Here is a 23,137-nt window from a genome sequence, read left to right on the forward strand (position 1 = left end):
TCCTGAGTTCAATTCCCGGCAACCACATGGTAGCTCACAACCATCTGTAATGAAGTCTGGTGCCCTCTTCTGGCCTGCAGACATACACACAGACAGAATATTGTATACATAATAAATAAATATACTTTTTAAAAAATGCTAATATGGAGCCTAGAGATTATTCTTGGGATATTATGGTGGAAATGTGGCTGCCTTTTGCCCGTGTCCAAAAACTCTGCTTGAGGCTAAATTGAAGTTTTTGGATTAGTTACATTGGCAGAGGAGATTTCAAAGCAGGCTCCTGTGGACGCTATCATCTGGGGATCAGTGCACGCTCTTCTGAAGATCTATGAACAGGAACGAGCTGAGAGATTTACAACATGTACAACTTGAGAAAAGGAGCACCAGGAAGTGGAATGGAACTAAATCCCGTGTTCAAGGAGATAAACAGATTAAAGGCCAGTTAGGTCTACAGAGCAAATTCCAGGAAAGCCAAGCTGAGGCTTGAAGAAAACAATCGAAAACAGAGGCTGGTGAAGGTGTAATTAAATGAGGGCGTATTCCAGCCTCAGCTGTGTGATTCTGGCTTTACAGTCAAAGACAGAAGAAAGCGATTACAGAATCTCCCTCCTTGACCAAGGAAAGCTGCTGAGGTCAGCTGTGTGGCAAGGGTATCTCTTCATGGAGTTCCTGAGAGACCACTGTGTGAAGCTGTAAAAGTGAAGCCTGAATTGCCTCGGAGACCCCAGGTTGTTGGAGGTGCCAGAGTCATGAGAAAGCTGCTAACAGGGAGCGGAACCAGCCCAAGAGAAAGAAGTGTGCTGCAGTCAACAAAGCTGAAAGGAGTTGGAGATCCGAAGAGCACTTTGACATCAGACATGGAGATGTAGACTTTGGAGTTTGCCTAGCTGATTTTCACTCTTGCCCTGGTCCAGTATTTCCTCATCATGCTCCCTTTCCTCCCTTTTTGAAAGGTAATGGACATCCTGTGCCACTATATGTTAGAAGTATATGATTTGCTTTCCACTTTGATTTTACAGGGGATTACAGTTAAGAGATGACGTGGGTCTCAGAAGAGACTTTGAACTTTGGACTTTTAAACAATGTTGAGACTGTTATAGACTATTGGGACTTTTGGAATTGGACTAAATACATTTCTGCATTGTTATGGCTGCAAGCCAAAGGGAGTGGAATGTGGTGGTTTGAATAGGAATAGCCCCTATAGACTCATGTGTTCGAATGCTGGCCATAGGGAGTGGCACTACTAGGCGGTGTCCTTGTTGGAGTAGGTGTGGCTTTGTTGGAGGTGGTCTGTCACTAGGGGGTCGCTAGGTATGCCACTTTGAGGTCTCAGAAATTCAAGCCATGCCCAGTGTGGTATTCTCTCCCTACTGCCCGAGGATTAAGATGTAGAACTCTCAGCTCCTCCTCCAGCACCATGTCTGCCTGCATGCCACCACGCTTCCCACCATGACAATAATGGACTAACCCTTTGAAACTGTAAGCCAGCCCCAATTAAATGAAATGTTTTCCTTTATAAGAGTTGTCTTGGCCATGGTCCCTCTTTGCAGCAATAGAAACCCTAATTATGACAACCATGAGCAAGCAGAGCTCTAAGGGGGGGGGCAGTGGCTTTTAAGCAGGCAATAATGTGCCTTGCTATCTTCATTGCAACATCACCTCTTCAGAGGACCAGCTCTGGAGCCTCACTTCAAATGAAGACATCCGAGGCTGCTTCCTGCCCTTCCTCCGGCTGCTACCTTCCCTCCTGGAATTCTAAATGTTATCACTGACTCATTATTTATGTCTCTTTTGCTTGCTGCTTTGTAAGCCCACTACCCTCCCCTACAGCACACAGCAGGAACTCAGCCAATACTGACTGAATGAATGAATGAAAGGGCACACTAGACTTTGGCAAGGGAAGCAGGAAAGTATCTTACCAGGGCAAAGTCCTTTGCCAGCTCAATAGCGAAGGTCCTGGCCACTCAGGGAGTTCACTCATAATCGAGAGTGAAAAATATCAGGACCTGGAGAGATGACTCAGCAGTTAAGAGCACTTACTGCTCTTGCAGAGAACCCTTGTTCTATCTATAAAGTTTGAGGTTATCTTAGGTTAGGTTTCTTTAAGAAGAAAGAAAGAAAGAGAGAGAGAGAGAGAGAAGGACAAGATAAGACATGGTCATGCTATATAAGCTCTTGCTAGCCTGGAACTCTTACAGGTCAGACCTGAACTTGCAGCGATCCTACTACCTCTGCCTCCCGAGAGCCAGAATCACAGGCATTCCTGAACATGTTATGCAGACCAGGCTGGCCTCAAGCTTGCAGTGGTCCTACTGCCTCTGCCCCCTGAGTGCCGGGACCGCAGGTGTGAACTACTATGCCAGGCTTTTCTAGTTTTCTGAATCACGGAGCACGAGCCCTTTGCAAGCTCGTACACAGTAATGGCAACTGTAAAAAGATGCGGGGAACCTGATGTGGCGAAGCACATCTGCAGCTCCAGAACTCAAACGGCAAGTTCAAGGCTAGCATGGTCTGCCCAGCCAGCCTCAGGTCAGCCAGGATTACACAGTGAGACAGAGTCTGAAAAACAGGGGTGGGGCTATTTAGTTAAATCCAAAACCATCCCAGTATATCCCATCAACTTATTTATTAATTTATTTTTTAATTATTATTTTAATAGTCTTTTTAAGATTTATTTTTATTTTATGTATATGGTGGTCTGTCTACATGCACACCGGCATGCCAGAAGACGGAATCAGATCCTATTATAGATGGCTGTGAGCCACCATGTGGTTGCTGGGAATTGAACCAAGACCTCTGAAGAACTGCCAGTGCTCTTAACTGCTGAGCCATCTCTCCAGCCCCAATTTATTGTATTATTTTACAACATTTTAAAGATTTGTTTACTTTACTTTATATGTATGAATGCTTTGCCTGCATGCATGTATGTGTACCACACGTATATTGGAACCCCGGAACTGGGGTTATGCATGGCTGTGAGCTACACACGGATGCTAGGAATCAAACCCACGTCCTCTGCAAGAGCAACCAATGCTGAGCCATCTCTCTAGGCCCAATTTATTTCTTTTTAATCCTGCGTACACATGTGTGTATGGGTGCCTGCAGAGGTCACAGCTGTCAGATCCCCAGGAGCTGAGTTTTAAGTGGTTGTGAGCAGCCTGACGTGGGTGCTGGGGATTAAACTTTGACCCTCTGGAAGGGTAATACCCACTCTCAACCATTGAGTCTTCTCTCCAGCCCCAAATTTACTTATTTAGTTTTGACACAGGGCCTCATGTAGACCAGGATATCCTTAACTATGCAGCCAAGGAAGATAATTCTTCTGCCTCTACCTCCTGCTCTAGCATGCTGGGATTAGAGGTGTGTGACGACATGCTAGGTTTCTTCTGCCTCTACTTCCTGCTCTGGCATGCTGGGATTAGAGGTGTGTGACGACATGCTAGGATTCTTCTGCCTCTACCTCCTGCTCTGGCATGCTGGGATTAGAGGTGTGTGCGGACATGCTAGGTTTTATGCAGTGCTGGGCTCAAACCCAGGGCTTTGTGTGTGCTAGGCCAAGCACTCAGCCAACTGAGCTATTATATCTCAACGCCAAGTTTATTTTACCATTGTGTACCCCTTTGTATTATAATCTGTGGTGGTTTGAAAGAAAATGACCCCCATAGGCTCACAGGGAGTGGCACTATTAGGAGGTGTGACCTTGTTAGGTGTGACTTTGCTGGAAGAAGGAAATGTGTCTCTGGGTACAAGCTCTGAGATCTCAGATGCTCAAGCCAGGCCAGCGTCTTGCATTTTCTTCCTGCTGCCTGCAGATCCACATGTAGAACTCCCAACTACCTCTCCGGCACCATGTCTGCATGTGTAACCACCATGCTTTCCGCCACAATGATAATGAACTAAACCTCTGCATTGTGAACCGGCCCCCAATTCAGTGTTTTTCCTTATAAGAGTTGCCGTGGTCAAGGTATCGCCTCACAGCAATAAAACCCTAAGACACGTCTGAATATAAATAAAATGGATTTTGGTCATCTGGATTCTTGGGATCCAGGTTCTGCCATATGGGACTGTGGCATATCAGGTTCCAGCCCAAATCCGACCTGTCTCTGTCACTTGGAATTCTCCACTTGTCCTCCACACCACAAGGCAGCTTCTACTGCTGTTTCCTGGCTGACCTTCAAACACGTGACCACCATCCTTAGTCTACTGAGTCCTGGTGTCAGAGGGGTCAGAACAGTAAATGCAGATGGTCTCAGGTCCGCAGCATCAGTGTGAGAGGACAGAGGCGGGGGTGGGGGTCCAGGAAAGCTGCTTATAAAGAGACTGATGGCTCCCCTGCCAACATGGCTGACCTAACACAAGTCACTCAAATCCTCTATCCCTCAGTTTCTCCTGCTATAAATATGTAGGGCCATATTAGACAGGCCCATATTTCTACACTGTAGGGCGGCCAGACTTTCAGGCCACAGTCTGCACCTGCCACACAGAAGGTGGTCGCCTTTCCAGACAAACTGATGTCATCCTAAACAAAGGGTCAGGATATGCTAATGTTGCTCTGCTCCTTCTTTGTAATTTTGGGAGATCGCCTGGGGAAGAGGTGTTAATTCGATCAACGTGGTGACAGAGCAGGCATAGTGACTTAAGTCCTGCAACCCCTTAACAGAATGCTAATGAATTCCCCCCTCAGTTTACCTTTTGATATAAAAGCTGTTTGGATAATAAATGCCAGGTGATCTTCAGGATTTGAATGAACCCTAAGTCTCCCTTCTCTTCCGATACTGCTGTGTGAACTGTGCCTCAATTATTTCCACGCCTGTACACTAGTCCTAGAGACAATTTATGTCAGGGCTGAACCTCGACATAAATATCCAAACCACAATGGCACCTTCTCACGAAGCTGTCTTGGGCAGATTAGACACAGAAAGCACCTGGCACGGTGCCCAGTAGCCAGCAAGCAAGCACAGCAGCTGTATGCATCCTTATCAATCCTGCTGTCACTTCACAAGTGACCTGTGGGGTGGCTCGATTCAGAGGTAACTCTAACTCTGCTGTCCCATCTCAGAGACCAGGGGCTAGAAGGAAAAGGGCAAAAAGGCAGCTTCCTCATGAGCGTGATAGCTGTCTGCAGACATTCTGGGTTCTGGGGGATCAGGGAGACATTCCCAGGGATGCTGTGGATGTGACAAGAACAAGGTGGAGGGCAGATGGGAGATGAAAGCTGAGCTGAGCTGAGCTGGCCCTAAGTGGAGGGAAGGAAGTGAAGATATGGAGGCTGAAAACCTAGAATGAAGCTGAGCAAAAAACGGGCTCAGGAAATACTCAGATCCCTGGAGTAGCCCTGACATGACAGGCTGTTCCTCTTGTCCCTTAGCCCTGTCCGGCTGGACCACAGCTCTGTCTGGGCATCAGGAAGCAGCAGCTGGAGATGGTCTCCATCCTTTTCTCACTGTATTTCACTACGATCACTCCCCAGGTACAGTTATAAAAGTCAACCCACAAACTCAGCCATAGTTCCAGGCAGGCATCAGCTTTCAAGAAAAGTCATTATCGAGCTGGGCAGTGGTGTGCGCATCTTTAATCCCAGCACTCAGAAGGCAGAGGCAGGTGGATCTCTATGAGTTTGAGGCCAGCCTGGTCTAGAGAGTGAGTTCCAGGACAGCCAGGGCTACACAGAGAAACCCAGCCCTTACTGGTAATTCAGGAGAGCAGCAGACCCAAATCCTACATATCTGCACTGTCTGAAACATGAAGGGAAGAGAGCAGAATGTACCACCCAACAGTCTAACTCTGCTCTAGCTAAGAACCCGCTCTGCAAGCCAGGAGCCCTGGTACTCTAAGTATCTGCTCATCTTGAGGCCCACTGCTCACTGGGACATCTGGGCCCTGACCTCCTATCTGCTAAGCACACAGGAAGCCTGAACAAGTACCTCCTGTCTGCTCTGGGCATGTCCTGATGATTCTGGGCTCAGCATCTTCTGACGTTCCTTGTGGCCGAAGTGATAAGAGGAAGACTTATCAGTGAGAAAAGGCTCTGGGTAGCACTGCAGACCCAGTGATACCAAGATAGCCAAAATCCTGAAGGAGTGGGCTGCCTGGAGGAAGAGCAATCATGCGACTTCTGCTCTGGACAAGTATCTGCCGCCATCTCAAACAGGAGGCCCTGTTTTCCACATTTTGGATACTTAACATCAGAATCGTCTGGGGAACAAACGGCTGAATAGTAGGGAAGGAAAGGTTATTATTCAAACACAACTGCAGTTTTGGGATGTTAACTTTCACTAAAATTAGAAAATGAACATGAGAAGCCAGGTAGTGGTGGCGCAGGCCTTTAATCTGAGCACTGGGGAGGCAGAGCAGAGGCAGGCAGATTTCTGAGTTCAAGGCCAGCCTGGTCTACAGAGCGAGTTCCAGGGCAGCCAGGGGAGCTACACAGTGAAACATCTCAAAAAACCAGAGGAGAGAGAGAGAGAGAGAGAGAGAGAGAGAGAGAGAGAACCTAATACCAGAATTTTTTTCTCTTGTTATCTGTTTTTTGGAGCTCTTTAAAGAAATAATGGCAAACACGATGGCTCATGCTCATCATCTCAGCACTGAGGAGGCCGAGCAGGAAGACTGCTGTGTGCTCATGGTTGTTTGGGCTACCAGTGGTTTCTGTCTCAAACACAAGACAGAGAGACAGAAAGACACAAACCTACACAACAGCTCTGCTCCTCCAGCATGTCGGAGATGTGCCAACTCTTGCTTAGCCTGATCTTATTACAAATTAACGACTTCCTTTTACTTCCACAAGCACCCACAACCAGACTGGCTTTACCTCCAATGACTTCTGACGAAAACATTGGCTATATAAAGAGGTCTTCTTCTTCTTCAGACATCCTCAAGACAGAAAATGTCTACTATCTACTTAGAAGCCTAAAGTGTTTCTAGCACTTGGGAAGTTGAGGCAAGAGATCTCAAGTTAGAGGCCTGCCTGGATGACAGAGCAAGCCCCTGACTCAAAAACAAGCCCACTATCATGCCAACTGCAGTAAGGTTAATTCTCAAATCATACGTTTGAAGTTTCAGTAAGGCAGACCGTTCGCTCTGATGACATAAGTTGGTAGAGTTTCTGACTTAAGGCAGACTTCACAGCATATGCTAGCAGGCAGGACAAGTGGGGAGAGGTCACAGAGATGACAGATAGGAGCAGATAGGGAAGGGCTAGGTGGCACTAGCAAGGCCTGAGTCCCCAAAACTTTGAAATCTGAAGTTTCAGAAGCAGAAGACTAGGTTCTTGTCTCAGCGCCTCACAGTCTAGGCATGCCCAGTTGCTCAGGGTCTCCAGGCTCCTCCATGCACATGCAGCTAGCTCTGTGTCCTCTTCTCCCCCAAGAATATATTTTAAACCTGGGGTTGTTGGCTCACACCTCAATTCCAGCACTTGGGAAATGGACAAGAAGATCAGGAGTTCAAGGTCATCCTTAGCTACATGGTGAGTTTGAGGTTAGCTTGGACTACATTAAACCTGTCTCAATAAAACACAGGGGAGGGGGTTCAACAGCTCAGTGGTTAAGAGCACGGGCTATTCTTTGGGAGGACATGGATCCAATTCTTAGCACCCACATGGCAGCTCACAACTGTCTGTAACTCCAGTTTCAGGGGATCCAACACCTCACACGGACATACATGAAGGCAAAATACCACATAAAATAAAAACAATTTGTTAAAAAAATAATAAAACACAGGTAAAAAAAGGCTTACAAGCTAGCCAAGAAGAAAAGGACTTTTTCCATGAAAACCCACAACCATAGTAAAATGTCTCTTCTTTATACTTAAGGGCGCCACAACCTCCTAACTCCTGTGGACGGCAGATCCATGTGCCCTCGCTCCATAGACATCCTTCTCCAAGTCCAATCTCTCCCAAAGAGAGTCATCTGTTCAGCAAGGGACTTAGCAAGCAACTTGGGGTCCTGCCTGTGTCAGGAGCTGTATGACAAGGTGTCTTCCTCTTGCAACACCTCATGCCTATCTCCATTTCATCTCTAATTCAAATTGTTTTCCTGCCCACTAAGCAGGGAATCCCAGCAGGGTCGGGACTCCATGTCAGTTCCCAAGACAACCCCACAGAAGGAGGCCACAATCCACAGTCACAGAAGAAATGGAGAGTTAGAAAACCTTCAGGACTCTCTAGCTCTCAATAGGTCTTTGCTCCAGCCATTCCTCCAATGACTGCTAAAAAAAACCGGCGAGTTACAGAATATTTTCATTTAGAATCAGCCCATTCTGATTTCTTTTAGTTGATTCGGTTGAGTTACTGTCTGGCTTTTTTATGCTGTGGCCAATGCCTGGTCCTGACCACTTAGGGAGGTGACAGCCAACATGAGGTTCACAGTGCTCAGCTTAATGTGAAATATTGCTAGCTGTTTGATACTGTGTAGCCCTGGTGATGTTTTTAAAAAAAAAAAAACATTATAAATGTATAAAACAAAGTAGACATGGTTTTGGCAAAACTTTTTCTTAAAGGACTAAACTCCAGTTTATTTAGAGAATGCTCCAAGCAGACGCTGGTGGGGACCGATTTAAATATTCTGGTAACAGGCTCTGCTGACCTCAGACGGTGAGCTCCCGCCAGTTAAGAAGGCACCCATAGCCTTCCAACAGGTGTCGGCAGATCTGAACGCCCTTGTCGAGGCCGCGGCCCGAGGCCGAGGCCAGGCCGGGGTCCCCTGCAGTCCGCTGGTCCCCACAAGGTTCCTACCTGACAGCTTTCCGCGCTCAGGGTGCACCAGCCCCAGGAGCTTCCACACTTCTGAGCGCCTTGGCGCCGCGGGCCGCCGCCGGGAGTCGTCCCCAAGGTCTCGCACACCAGTGGCTGCCACCGGGATCCCCTGGAACCTGGCAAACAGAGGACGCGCGCCGCGGGATCCTGCCAGTACCCAGCACCTGCGGGCCGCTGAGGTTGTGGCCCACCGTCCCACGCCGCCAGGCAGCCGGGAGAGGGGCGCGGGAAAGCGGAGGCCCGGGGACGGCTCATGGATTCGAGACGTCCACGCGCGTACGAGCGGGTTCCACTCAGAAGCCAGCCACGTCCTACAGGACACTGCCGGGGCCCACGCACGCACGGCCGGGCCCCGGCGCGTAATCAGCAGCAGCGCCCTGCCAGGGGGGCTGCGCATGACGCTGCGTCTGCCCGGAGAACCACAACCGCTGGCCCGGCCGCACGCTCGGGGACCCTCCCGGCCCGGCCCGAGCGCGGGGCGGGGACGCAGCAGCGACCCGCCCCTCCCGCCCCATCGGGCGGGCGCCCGGGCCGCGCCTTCCGCCGCACAGGGACCACCCCTGGGCGGCGACCAGCTGGTGGCTCCAGGGCCATGCCTGGTCTAAGTTGCAGTACGCTGGCGCCTGCGCCCGCGAGCTGCACGCGGAAGATATTTCGCGCTCCTGAGCCCTTCGGTTGCAAACCCAAAAGCGATCGAGCCCTTTCTCTCGCCCGCGACAGGCGGAGTGCGCACGCGCGTTGCTCAGATCGCTTACTTCAGATCAGTGCAGGGTGATAGCTAGCCGCTCAGTTCTCGGGCCAGTGCGTGGCCTCCTGCTATTTTGCGGTTGTGGCGGGGGACGGGGGAACGACAGTGAAGTATCCACACTTTGGAAGCCTGCGCAGTGTAGGAGGTACCGTGCCGAAGAGGCCGGGACCCCGGAGCTGCACCTCGCAGTGTCCCCGAAGAGTCAAAGTGATCCATCGTGCAGTAGTCTCGAGATCGACGCGAGTGGGGACGCCCGGGAGAAGAGTTTGTGGACTCGTAGATATTTCACAAGACCGGAACGAAATGCAACTGAAAGACACTCCCTACTGGTTAAAAATGTGCGAGTTCCGTCGGGCGTAGTGGTGCTCGCCTTTATTACCAGCTCTTGAGAGGCATACATCTCTGTGAGTTCGAGGACAGCCTATATAGTGAGTTGCGGGACAGCTTGAGGTACATAGTGAGAAGCTGTCTTATAAAAATAATAATAAATAACAAATTTTTAAAAATGGGTTCACAAAACAACCTCAACATAAGTATTTTAGTTCAGTATTCAAAAAAAAACCTAACATGAATGGCAGGGGTAGGGGAGTAGGGAACCCTTAAGGAACAAAACATGAGACTTTCAAAAGCAGAATCCGTCTCTAAATTTGCAGAATTCTTCTTCTTTTTACCCTAATCCCAAACCTGGAAACGTCATTAGAATAGAGAATGGGGCGGGGGGGGGGGGGGGGGAGTCATACAGCTCAGCTGATAGAGCTTCATATCAGATAGATACAGAAAAAAAAAAAAACAAGCAGGCAGCGGCTGGCTGGAGTTTGCTTTGCTTATATGTCTTCTGTTTTGTTTTTTCCTCCCTTAGAAAATTTCCCTGTTTGGCCCAGACATATTGTGCACGCCTTTAATACCACCATTTAGGAGGCAGAAGCAGGTGGATCTATTTCAGTTCTAGGCCAGCGTGGTCTACATAGTGAGTTCCAGGATAACCAGGACTCTGGAGAAAAACCCTGTCTCAAAACAAACAAAAATACTAACAAACTATTCATATAAGAATTTCACATATTTGTCTGACTTCCTGACATTTTAGCATCTGTTATGTTTTCCCTCTCAGACAAGGGCCTCACCTACACTTGGAAGTAACGAGGTCAAGAGGGATGAACAACATGAGGGATGAGGAGGCTACCCTTGCCTTGAATAAGATGGAGAAGTGGGAAGCAGGCATGGCCTTCTGTAAAATCCAGCCCTGGGGCCCAAGGAGACTTGAGTTTTCTTGAGCGTGGCCTCTCCATCACAGGAGAAACTCTAAATGCCAGGGTGTCACAGTGTGAGCTGTACTTCCTTGGCTCATGAGGACTCAGGCTCCTTTCCATGTAGGTGTGCTAAGGCATACTTATGCCCACACAATTACACACACAGACACACACACAAATAAAAGATGTAATAAAAAAGCAATTGAATGAGCGAACAATTAAAAATTAGGGAAATAACCTGGAAATTATTATTCCCCAAAGAAATATTACACTTGAACATAACATAATTAATGAGATCTTGTGGAAGGAAGGAAGGAATGAAAGACACAGATTACTCTAGAAATTAGAACAATTTCCTCGGCTTCTATCAAAGCACAAGAGATGCTCTGAAGTATGCCAGCAAGGAAAGAAGCAGGCTACTTAGAAGTGGGTGAGTGCAAAATTCCCCAGCACTCAGGAAGCAGAGGCAAGTGGGTTTCTGTGGGCGCGAGCACAGCCTGGTTTATACATCATGTCTAGAGATCAGACAGAGCTACACAGTGAAACCCTGACTTGAAAAAAGCAAACAGACAAACAAAACAGTACACAATCCCCAGCAACATAGAGAAAGGTTTAGCAATGCTGGGCTCAGATGGAAGTTCAAGTCCTTCCCACAAGACAGAAAGGGCTCTGGGAGGAAGTATGACTGGCCAGGAGGAGTTCTGGTGCTAGGTGAACAAAATCTTAATAGGCTTAGTGGTTCACAGGTTTCAAATTCTAAAGTGATCTCTAGCGGAAACCTGAGAGCAGGTCTACCTGCTGGGGTTAGGTGTATACAGAGGCCAATAGAGCAGATATATAGGGTAGAGCGGGAGTAGAAGCAGACGGTGTCCTGGCTGCAGTCCAGGAACTGATGATCAGTCTCATAGCTTGTTCTGTGGTGTCTGAGTGGCAGGATGATGCCTGAGACAGGGGCCACAAGGGCATAGAACCCACTCGAGCAGAGACGTTTTAGAAATTGTCGCGGAGCTTCTGGTGACTCCACACTGCGCTTCCTGAGAGTGTGGCATCTAGAGCCCTGTCTCTCAACAGCATCTCAGGAAGACAGGGCAGCACAGGTCACTGCAGCATCTCAAGAGCCCAAAGAAGGGTTGAGATTTGGTCCCTTCAAATGACTATGTTGAAATGATAGCTCCCAGCCTAGCACCTTGTCTGGAAACTAGGAATTGCAGATGCAGCTTACCGAAGTTGAGACTCATGAAAACTGAACCCTCCTTCCCGTGATAGCCTGAGTATGAAGGAACGGTGTTCGTCATTAGTGGTCAACCTGCTAGGTCCTCACCCTGTGGCAGCAATGGCAGAGATAGTTATGCAGCTGCAAGCCAAGGGGAAACAGAGACTGCCAACAAAGGCTTGAGAAGCTATGAGGAGACAGGAAAGGCTACCCCTGTGATGCCATCAGTTAGACTCTAGCTTCCAGAATTCTGAGACAACTACCTTCTGTATCAAGACACTAGAGCTGTGGTTGACTTAAAAAAAAAAATGAGCCATCATCCCAACTGCTTAAGAGGCAAGATGGAAGGACTGCTTGAGACCAACTGGAGTCTGATAGCGAACCTTGTCTAAAAATACACATACCAAATGAGTTGTCACAGGGGCTCACACCTGTAGTTCTAGAACTAGGGAGGCTGAGGCAGAACTGTCATGAATTTCAGTCCAGCCTGGGTTCCAGAGTGGGACCCTGCCTCAAACATAAAAACAAAAGCCAGGTATAATGTCACAGGCCTTTGATCCCAGCATTCCTAGCACTCACACAGAACTGTAAATTCAAGGCCAGCCTGGTCTACAAAGTGAGTTCTAGGTCAGCCAGGTCTACACAGTGAGACTGTGTCTCAAAACAGTAGCAGCAACAAAACAATGATAAATAAAATAGTAAGACAGTGAACCTAATCCTACAGGTTTACAATATTTAGGTATAGTATTTTCTTAAGAGTGTGGGGCAAATTCACATGAAAAGAAAAATTATCCAGAGCTAGACAGATGACTCAGCAGTTAAGAAGCTGATCAATGGGCACGTGCCTTTAATCCCAGGACACTGAAGGCAGAAGGTGGATCTCTGTGAGTCTGAAGCCCTTCTGGTCCACATAGTCAGTTCTCGGACAGCCAGAACTACACAGTTAAACCCGATCTTTTTTTTTCCCCTTGGTTTTTCGAGACAGGGTTTCTCTGTAGCTTTTGGAGCCTGTCCTGGAACTAGCTCTTGTAGACCAGGCTGGCCTCGAACTCACAGAGATCCGCCTGCCTCTGCCTCCCTAGTGCTGGGATTTAAGGCATGCACCACCATCACCCGGCTCAATCTTTTTTTTTTTTTTTTTTTTTTTAAAGAGTGTGGATGGGAATGGAGAGATGGCTCAGCGGTAAGAGCACTTGCTACTCTCCCAAAGGACCCAGATTCAATCCCCAGCACCAACATTCAGGCAGCTCACAGCTGCCTATAGCTCCAGCTCCAGGGGAGCCCAGGAGCGCTGCTCTCCAAGAGCACCTGTATACATACGCACAGACAATACGCACACACACTTTAATCCTGGGGTGAGTGATTGGATATTTGGAAATACATTAATATACCACCTTAATACACTTAAGAAGAAAACTAATGACTGTCTCCATAGAATCGGAAAAAAAACCCCTGACAAATCAAAACTTCGTTCTTATCTTAAAAAAACATGAAAAACACATGAAATAACACCTGATGGATACTGGTTATTTTGGTGGAGAGATGGGGGGCTGTTGTGGTTTGTTGAGACATGTGGCCCTTTTATTATTATTATTTTTTGAATGTCTCTGCAGTTATTGTTTTTGTTTTTTGACAGTATCTCCTTATATAGTCCTGGCTGTGCTGGAACGCCCCACATAAACTCAGGCTGGCCTCAGACTCCCAAGACTCCCAGTGAGTGTCCTGGTGCCCCCTCCTGACTTTTGGAATCGCAGCTGTGCACCACTAAGCTCGTGATTCAGGTGGTGGAAGGTATATTACTTAGTTTTCAACCAGCATCTTAACTCCATGTGGTTCTGTTCAGATCCAGAGAAGGGAAGTTGGCGTCTACTTGGCTGTTCAATGTAGTGATATTTCATTTGTATTTTAATAAATAAAGCTAGTCAGCCATACAGGCTAGGCAGTGGCGGCACACACATTTAATCCCAGCAGCTACACTAGTTAGCCATAGAGGGCAGACAGTGGTGGTGCACACCTCTAATCCCAGCCCTACAGAGGCATATAATGGGGGATGAGACAGGAACTTGCTCTCTTTCATTCTGAAGATTTCATAGAGGTGAGAGCTCTCTAGTGGCTTGGCGTCTCTGATCTTTAGGTTGAACCCTAATTTCTGTCTCTGGGTTTTTATTATCTGCGCTACAGTTCAATATCACTCTAGAAGTTGGGAGCTCACAACTAGAATGCCAGGACTTGTGAGGCTGAAGCCAGAGGATTGCTGTGTGTTCAACACCAGCCTGGGCCATACAGTGAGTTCCAGGCTAGGCTGAGTTGCACAGAGAGCTCTTGTTTGATTAAAACAAAGAAACAAAACAGCTGATAAGTAAAAACCAGCAAAAGAAATAAAAATCCTGATGTGGTTCTTCAGCTAAATTAAGTGTTTAAAAACAGTTTTTCGGGGGGCTGGAGAGATGGCTCAGAGGTTAAGAGCATTGCCTGCTCTTCCAAAGGTCCTGAGTTCAATTCCCAGCAACCACATGGTGGCTCACAACCATCTCTAATGAGGTCTGGTGCCCTCTTCTGGCCTTCAGGCATACATGCAGACTGAGTATTGTATACATAATAAATAAATAAATAAAAACCCAATTTTTCGGTTGTCAAAAAGTTACAAGGCATGACTGTCTCATGCAAATACGGAGCCAAAATGTGCCAGAGATTTGTTGCTAGTGAGGGGCCAACAAATGCTAACCATGAGAAAGTTCACACCGTAATTAAGGAAGTTTCTTATTTCAAAGATACAGCAAATTCAATACATTGCACAGAAACCTAGTTAATTTTCAACATGGCAATACCCGATAATTTTTGTGGTTATCTTTATTCTGAACTATCATCTGCCACACATAAGCTTCCCTTATCTTTCTCCCTCAGGGCTGGAAAAACCCTAATCGGTTGTAAGTGGCAGAACAAGCGTAGGTTTCCTAGTGGACCTCTGAGAGTCATACTGGACACTGAGGCAACCTTAATGCCTGGAGTTTTTGGGGTTCCTCCTCTCCAGTCAGAAATTTCTTATACAGTAAATTATCACCTCAAACTCAGTCTTTCCCAGCCTTGCCTTGAATTTTTGCCCCTCGCCACCCCCCCACCCCCCCACCCCACCCCTGCATCCCCTCTCCCCTGCCTTTACCTTCCAAATGGTGGGATCGCAGGTATGAATCACTATGCCCAGCTTCTTTGGTGCCATTTTTATAATTCAAATAAAAATCCTGAATGTTTCATTGGTTTTTTTCCAACCTCAGAAGTGTCCATGTGTCGTGGAGGCCACTGTACCCCAACTGCCACTGCTGCCTCTCCCTCCTCATTGTCTTGTGTTAATGACAGGGTCTCACTCTGTAGCCCTGGCTAGCCTGAACTTCCCGTGTAGGCCTGAACTCAAAGAGATGACCCGCCTCTGCTTCCCTCCCTTGCTCATCATGACAGATCAGCATGATATCATTTAGGGAATCTTTCTGGAATAAGCATTCCAACACCAATAAGAATAGAAGAGAGATGCTACCAGCTGACTAAGGCCAGGATAGCTCCTGAAAGGCTTCCATTCTGGATCCAGCTTGTATTTTCATTTTATACCCTAAAACAGTGGTTCTCAACCTTCTTACTGCTGTAACCCTTTAGTACCGTTTCTCATGTTATGGTGACCCCCAAACGATAAAATTATTTATTGTTACTTCATTACTGTAACTTTGCTACTGTTATGACTTGTAATGTAAATGTCTGCTCTGCAGAGATCTTATATGTGACCTCAATGGGGTCGTAACCCACATGTTGAGAACCACTGCTCTAAAACCACAAAGTGGGGCAGAAAAGCAAGATTTTACAGATTTTACAAGGCAGTCAGCAGGTTGTGAAGGGCACTGACCCGTTGTTTCAGCCACTTCTCCAGGTCATTCTGCTCCAAGCAAGGGAAGTCAAGCTTGGCAAATAGACAGTTCAAGCAGTGCTGCAAGCAAATCGCTACATTGTTATAGATAAGGGTCAGGAAGAAAGCTAAACAAGGGAGATTGGATTCAGAGTTCTTTTTTTTAATTTTATATTTTTAAGTTTTTATTAATGCCCTTTTAAAAGTATTTTATTTCTTTATTAAGTATACAATGTTCTGCCAGAAAAGGCCACCAGATCTCATTACAGATTGTTGTGAACCATCATGTGGTTGCTGAGAATTGAACTCAGGACCTCTGGAAGAGCAGTCAGTGTTCTTAACCTCTGAGCCATCTCTCCAGCCCCAGATTCAGAGTTCTTGCTTTGAAAAGAAAAAAAGGGAAATGCTGTGGGCTAATTGTGGGCCCATATTTCATATAAAATAACTTACAGGCAGGCTCACTGGCCACTAGGCAGATGCAACCCTGCCAAACAAGTAAGACAGCCACCTGACAAAGGCCAGGATATATTGTTCCTTTCTCCTTTGTTAGAAATGTAGATCGCCTAGGGAGAGGTGTTTGCCAAAGCTGGTGACTAAGTTGCAGGTGTTTCCCTAGCCCCAAGTTCCAGGAAAGAGAATATTAATGAGCTTCCACCTTGGATTACCTGGGGGATAAAAGGTGTTTTGTATAATAAACACGGATAGATCTTCAGGAGAGATGAAGCCTGAGATGCCCTTCCGTTATGACTGTGTAAACTGTGTCTGGTTATTTCTTGCACCTCTGTACTGGTCCAGATAGGGAAAATAGTTTTCTACGTTGGGGCCCATGGGCCCTGACAGCTAATGCTCTTGTACACTATAAAGATTTGTCACTCGTATTAGTTTAAAAAAACACTGATTGGCCAGTAGCCAGGCAAGAAATATAGGGAGGGCAACCAGACTAAGAGAATTCTGGGAAGAGGAAAGGCAGAGAGTCAGTCACCATCTAGACACAGAGGAAGCAAGATGAGAATGCCTTACTGAGAAAAGGTACCGAGCCACATGGCTAAACATAGACAAGAATTATGGGTTAATTCAAGTTGTAAGAACTAGTTAATAATAAGCCTAAGCTAATAGACCAAACGGCTTATAATTAATATAAGCCTCTGTGTTTTTTTGGGACTGAATGACTGCGGGACCGGGCAGGACAGAAACTTCTGTCTATACTAGATTAATCAATAAGGCAGTATCTAATAATTGATCTTTTTTGGGTGTGGTGGCACATACCTTTAATCCCAGAACTCCAGAGACAAAGGTGGGTAGATCTGAGTTTGAAGCTAGCCTGGAATACAGAGGAAGTTCTAGGACAGTCAGGGCCACCCAGAAAAATCTTCTCTCAAAACAAACAAAAAATAATTGTGTTTTTTTTAAAAAAAATCTTTATTCTACTTTAGTATCCTCACTGTGGCATCACGTACAAGTTATAAAAAGCTCTGCTGCAATCTTCTTTAGGCATAGACATGGCTATTAAAGAGCCCTTGTGCCATGTGGTGGTAAATGCCTGTGATTCCCCAGAAAGTTGCTGCAGAAGGATCATAAATTCAAGGACTTACAAGGGACTGTAGATAGAGTGATTACCTAGTAAGGACCTGAGTTCAATCCCACTACACACAACACACACACACACACACACACACACACAGAGAGAGAGAGAGAGAGAGAGAGAGAGAGAGAGAGAGACTGAGACTCTCTCTCTGATTAGGGATAAATTATGCCCCCCAGGTTTTATGTTGAAATTTTAATCTCCACAGTTCCCCAGAATGTGACTGTATTTGGAGATAAGGCTTTAATGAGACAATTAACATTAAAAAAGACGTTAGAGCAGGGCTTCACCGTGACCAGCTCTACTCTATGTAAGAGAAGATTATGACACACAGAGATGTGATGTTGTAGGGGATCTACAAAACCAGGATCAGAAGAAGCCAGCCCTAGACTTGTTGACCTTGGACCCATCACCTCCAGAACTGAGATCAGTTTCCTGGGGGAAGCCTGGCAAGAGCGTGCTCTATAAGGTGGCACAACAGACTGTCCGTCACCAGGCTAGGAAAGACAGCTAGCTCACTGGGGAAGGCAGTTTGTGGTGCAAAGTCAGGAAAGTATGCTCCTACATTCTAGAACAGAGGAAGGGCTACAAAGAGACGCCCACTGGTAGTGTTCTTAAAGCCAGAGATACCCAGAGATGCTTAACACAACCCAGACAGGCTTTTGAAATAACAGCCTACATTTTGTAACTCACACAAAAGGAAATGAAAGCCTGAGAAGAGACATCAATGCCATTTTTTTGAGGGCATCAAGGGTCAGCCATTCAGACATCTGATATAACCTAAGTCCTGTTATCACATCTGATACCAGCTTAGCAGATGTGTACCACAGATAAACATTCAGAGATGTCTACAGTTTGCTCAAGTGGAATAATGAACCAAACCTGTGTGACCAACCCCAGCCCTGCCGACACTACCTGGCCACCCTGGCTTTCTTCTTCCTGCCCTACTCCAGCCTCTTCAGAAGCTGAGTAAGAGTTTATCTAATATTTTCTTGTGGTGATAGTTTGTACTTTAACAAATAAAGCTTGCCTGAAGATAAGAGGGCAGAGCTAGCCACTAGTTAGCCAACCATCTGATCTTCAGGCAAGCTTTATTTGTTAAGAGTACAAACAAGATATCATCGCAATTTCTGAATGAATTCCTGAAAAAGTTCCCTACCTGCCTTCTAGTTAGGCAGGGTCTACACAAGTGGAGAAAGCATGCAAGTATCTTTGGTATTATACACACACACACACACACACACACGAACACACACACACATATATTTTTTCTTTTTTCTTTTTGTTTTTCTCTGTAGCCTGTCCTGGAACTCGCTGGGCACACCAGACTGGCCTCCGCCTGACTCTGTCTCCTGAGTGTTGGGATTAAAGGTGTGTGCCACCACTGCCCGGCTAAAATAAAGTATTTCAACAGCAATGGAAAAAGTAACCAAGGCAGTGTTATGAACAGACAGTATGAATGGACTCACCATTCAGAATTCATCTTTTTTTCACACTCAACACCCTAAGGTACATCGGCTGTGCTTTTCTTGGTGACATCATACTGCTTTCCAGACAGGCTACAATTTGAATTCTTCAGGAAGTACTTTGGTTCTTTTTTTTGTCCTTCACTCCTTTTCCAGCAGAGAGCAATAGCAGCTGGCAAAAGGGAAACTGCAGGCAGACGGCGCCCTCTTGTGTTATGCTCTGTGTAGACCCTAACTACAGTGTTAGAGGATCTTGTGTTCTAACTTATGAATGGGTTTAGGCATCGGGAAGCCTCAGCACTGAACAGTAGTGTTACAGCTTCTGGGTCTGGAATGTCTGAGACCCCTGGCTCTAAAGCCTTGACAGCTCTCTAAAACTATGGCAACTAGATTGAGTTTCTCCTCTCTGGGCTCTTCACTGCCTTCTAGACTAGTTTAATCCCAGTTCTGCTCTCTTTACTTCTGTCCTTTTTTCCCTTTTGGTTGTTGAGACAGAGTCACACAATGTAGCTTATGCTGGCCTTATACTTGTGGCAATCCCCTTTGCCCTCCACACACTTCTGCATCAGCTTTCCAAGTGCTGGTACTACAGGAATGAGGTGAGATGCTCAACTAACATGTGAAGAATGGAAATCTTTTGGGATCTCTATTTTTTTTTTTCTTAAGACCTACGTTTAAAAAAAAAAAGGATTTGTTTGTAACTTATGTAGACGGGTGTTTTGCTTGATGAATGTCCATACCACATGCATGCCCGGTGCCCAAAGAGACCAGAACAATGTCAGATCCCTGGAACTGGAGTTACAGGCAGGTAGTTGTGAGCTGCCATGTGGGTGCTAGGAATTAAACCTGGGTCCTCTGAGCTCTTAACCACTGAGCCATCTCTTCAGTCTTTTTTTTCTTTAATTTGTAATTTATTTATCTTTTATTTTATGTGCATTGGTGTGAAGGTGTCAGATACCCTGGAACTGGGTTTTCAGACAGTAGTGAGCTGCCATGTGGGTGCTGGGAATTGAACCCGGGTCCTCTAGAAGAGCAGTCTGTGCTCTTAACTGCTGAGCCATTTCTTCAGCCCTTCAGTCTGTGTTTTTAGACTGGTTTTGAACTTGGGGCAATCTTACTGCCTCAGCCTTTGTGCTTCTAGATCTATAGGCTTGTACCACCATGCCCAGCTCCACCATCCTTGCTCCTGGCCCTGGCCGCTCTCTTTAGAGCTGCTCACCTCTTGTTTTGCCTTCTGTCCCAGTTGCTACTGTTCAGGAGACAACAACTGTCATTCTTTTGCTACTGCTGTTTCTACCTTTGCAAATTGCTAGTTTTGAAGCTCTGCCTCTTTGGCAGCTGTCAATGCAACCGGCTGCTCTGCCACTTTCGGAGTTTAACACACGAAGCTCAGTTCTTTCTCTTCTTTAGCTGTCAATGCAGCAGACAGGACAGTGAACATCAGGAGTGCTTAAACTTAGAACTTCAGGATTTTAACGCTAATTAATGCTAATAATTAAGCATGCTTTAAGAAAGTTTAAGGAAGGCCCAGTGTTTCAGAGTGCGGTATGTCTTCCTGAGAGTCTACTTCTATTGACCCCTGAAAGAGAGAATGACAGCCAAGAAAAAAAATTATTCAAGTCCAGCTTGATGAACAGGTTTTATTGGGGTGATTTGGGCAGCTGCCACATCCAAAACCCCACCCCAGTGTAGGTGAAATCTTTTTTAAAACAACTTTATTTAACTTTATTTCATGCACATTGGTATAATGTCAGATTCTCTCGAACTGGAGCTACAGACAGCTGTGAGCTGCCATGTGGGTGCTGGGAATTGAACCCGGGTCCTCTGGAGGAGCAGCCAGTGCTCTTAACCACCAAGCCATCTCACCAGTCCCTGAAAATTTTTCTTTTTGGTTTGAGACAGGGTATCTGTGTAGCCCTGGTTATCCTGGAACTGTGTAGACCAGGCAGGCTGGCCTCGAACTCAAAGATCTCCCTCCCTTTGCCTCCTGAGTGGCAATCTCCATGTTTTAAATGTCCATTTCAGTAGCCTAAGGTTAGGCCATTTTTTAAAATCACTTGCTCATAGAGGTCAAAAGAGGGCATAAAATCCCTTGGAACTAGAGTTAAGGGTGGCTCCAAGCCTTATGTGGGTGCTGGGAACCTAAACCAGGTCCTCTCCAAGAAGAGATGTTCGTAACCTCTGAGCTCTCTAACCCCTTCTACAAAAAGAGGGTCTCATTAAGGCTGCCCAGTCTAGTCTTAAACTTTTGTTTTCCCTCCTCGACTTCCTATATAGTTGGGATGATATGCTTGTACTACCTGTCCCTGAGAGGGCTTCAGCAAATTATTATTATTTATTACTACTACTACTGGAAATTGAACTCAGAACCTCTGAAAAGGCAGCCAGTGCTCTTAACCCTGAGCCATCTCTACAGCCCCTTCAGTAAATTCTTAACCTAAATTAGACCCCAGCACTCTTCACAGCATCTTGTACTGCACTGACAGACTAAAATCTACTACTGATGTTATTGTTGACAGCAGTCTCTGGGTTAGACAGTATTAGTTCTGCTTACCACAGCATGCCTCCTTCTAACACAAGTTCTGGTCCAAAGAGAAACACATACCTGTAATCACCTAAATTGTCCTTCAGTGACACAAGCAGACAAGGAATGCCTGTAACCTTTCCAGATGGGGGGTGGGTGGGGCTAGCATTAACAAGACTCTGGGTTCAAGCCTTAGTTCCACAAAACAAGGAAGTCCCATAATGGGCACTTTTCCTTTTGCACAGACACCAGAGACAGGAATGTTGGTGTGGGCTGGTGTAGAAAATGAGCATTTCACCAGAACCTGCCACTAAGGAACAGGCTCAAGTACAGACCATCCTTTTAATCCACATGTTAAAAGACCAATCTGAGAAAGTCTATACTCAGTAGACGTCTTAAGCAACCAAGATATAAACATGAAGACCACAAGAAATAATCATGGTATCCTTAAAACATTGAGTAGTTCCTAATTTTATTTATTTTCCCAGATCTTTATTTTTTGAGAGGTCTTGCTTTGTACCAAGCTGACCTTACAGTGATCCTCCTTTCTCTGCCTCTCAAATACTGGGATTATAGGTATGTACAGTCAGGGCTGGTGCACACACAGCTTCAGGTGTGTCTGCTGTATTATATTTCAAAGCATACTACATTCTTCTGAAAATTAAAAATAAACTCAAACCTTCCAGATTAATTTATCTGCAGTTTTCTTAGCATACGTGAGGACTTCAACGCAGACTACCTCTTGGCATAAACAGAATTTGTATTTCTCTAGTAGACTAAAATGATACATTAACCCCAAGCAAACTCCTCTAAATTCTGAACCTTTAATACTTTATCTATAAAGTATTAAAGCCAATCTATTTTACCCTTAGCATTACTTTTTAGTTTTTTGTAGTTTATTTTTTAGACAGAATTTTATGTATTTTGGGTTAGTCTCAAATTCCAGCTCTTCCCAAATGCTGGGATTAGAGGCCACCACACCCATCATTTTGGAATTGTTCAACAACTTTTTATTTGTTTTGAGTTGGGTTTCTCTGTGTAACTACCCTGGCAGCCCTGGAACTCGCTCTGTAGACCAGGCTGGCCTACCTTTGCCTCCTGAATGCTGGGATTAAGGGCGTGCACTGCCCAGCTCAACAATTAATCTAGTTTATAGACCTCTTATAGTTTACAATGGGATGTTTTATTTCTCTTTCTTTTCTCTCTCTCTCACTCTTTTTTTCAAATGTGTCACACACCATGTACCCTTGGTCACCCTGGAACTCACTATGTAGACCAGGCTAGCCTCAATCTCATAGAGATCCACTTTTATCTGCCTCCCAAGTGTTGGGATTAAAGGTATATACCAACATGTCTAGTTATAGTGGAATTTTTTTTCCAAGGAAGCCAAAATGGGACCCTCCTAGATGTTCATTTCTCATCAGCAGCTAGCAACATGGGATGTATTACTGATGTAGGTAATCCAACTAGATACCAGGAGGAACATGACAATTGAACAGAATAAAGAACAGACCACCATACTTGCTTTGTGGCTGATCTGACCTATGTTCTGGCCATTACTCTGAAGAAAGGTGAGAGGCTCCCTTCCAGGACCAGTGATGCACTTGACTATTCTGAAAGGTATAAATTGATAGGTCTAGGCCCCTACAGATTCAGTGAGTTTGTAGCCCTAGCACAACCCCCAAGTAGCCTGGCTCCCGGATTCAGAGCCAG

General features: G+C 46.0%; 1 protein-coding gene across 2 annotated transcripts in view; it reads right to left on the reverse strand.

Annotated features, from left to right (window-relative positions):
• Positions 1 to 9,210, reverse strand: part of Abcb10 (ATP binding cassette subfamily B member 10) — a 34,660-nt gene extending 25,450 nt beyond the window's left edge. Inside the window, exon 1 of one of the 2 annotated variants that reach the window (XM_048450226.3) lies at positions 8,735 to 9,207. In XM_048450226.3, coding sequence (XP_048306183.2) covers positions 8,735 to 9,152 — 418 coding nt within the window. In that variant the 5' untranslated portion in view covers positions 9,153 to 9,207. Of the gene's footprint in view, positions 1 to 8,734 lie in introns of both variants that reach the window. The other variant, XM_048450227.3, reaches the window with a different exon arrangement.
• Positions 9,211 to 23,137: the final 13,927 nt, after the last annotated feature.

Source organism: Myodes glareolus, chromosome 22 (assembly GCF_982192425.1).
Source record: "Myodes glareolus chromosome 22, mMyoGla1.1, whole genome shotgun sequence".
Classification (NCBI taxonomy): Eukaryota; Metazoa; Chordata; class Mammalia; order Rodentia; family Cricetidae; genus Myodes; species Myodes glareolus.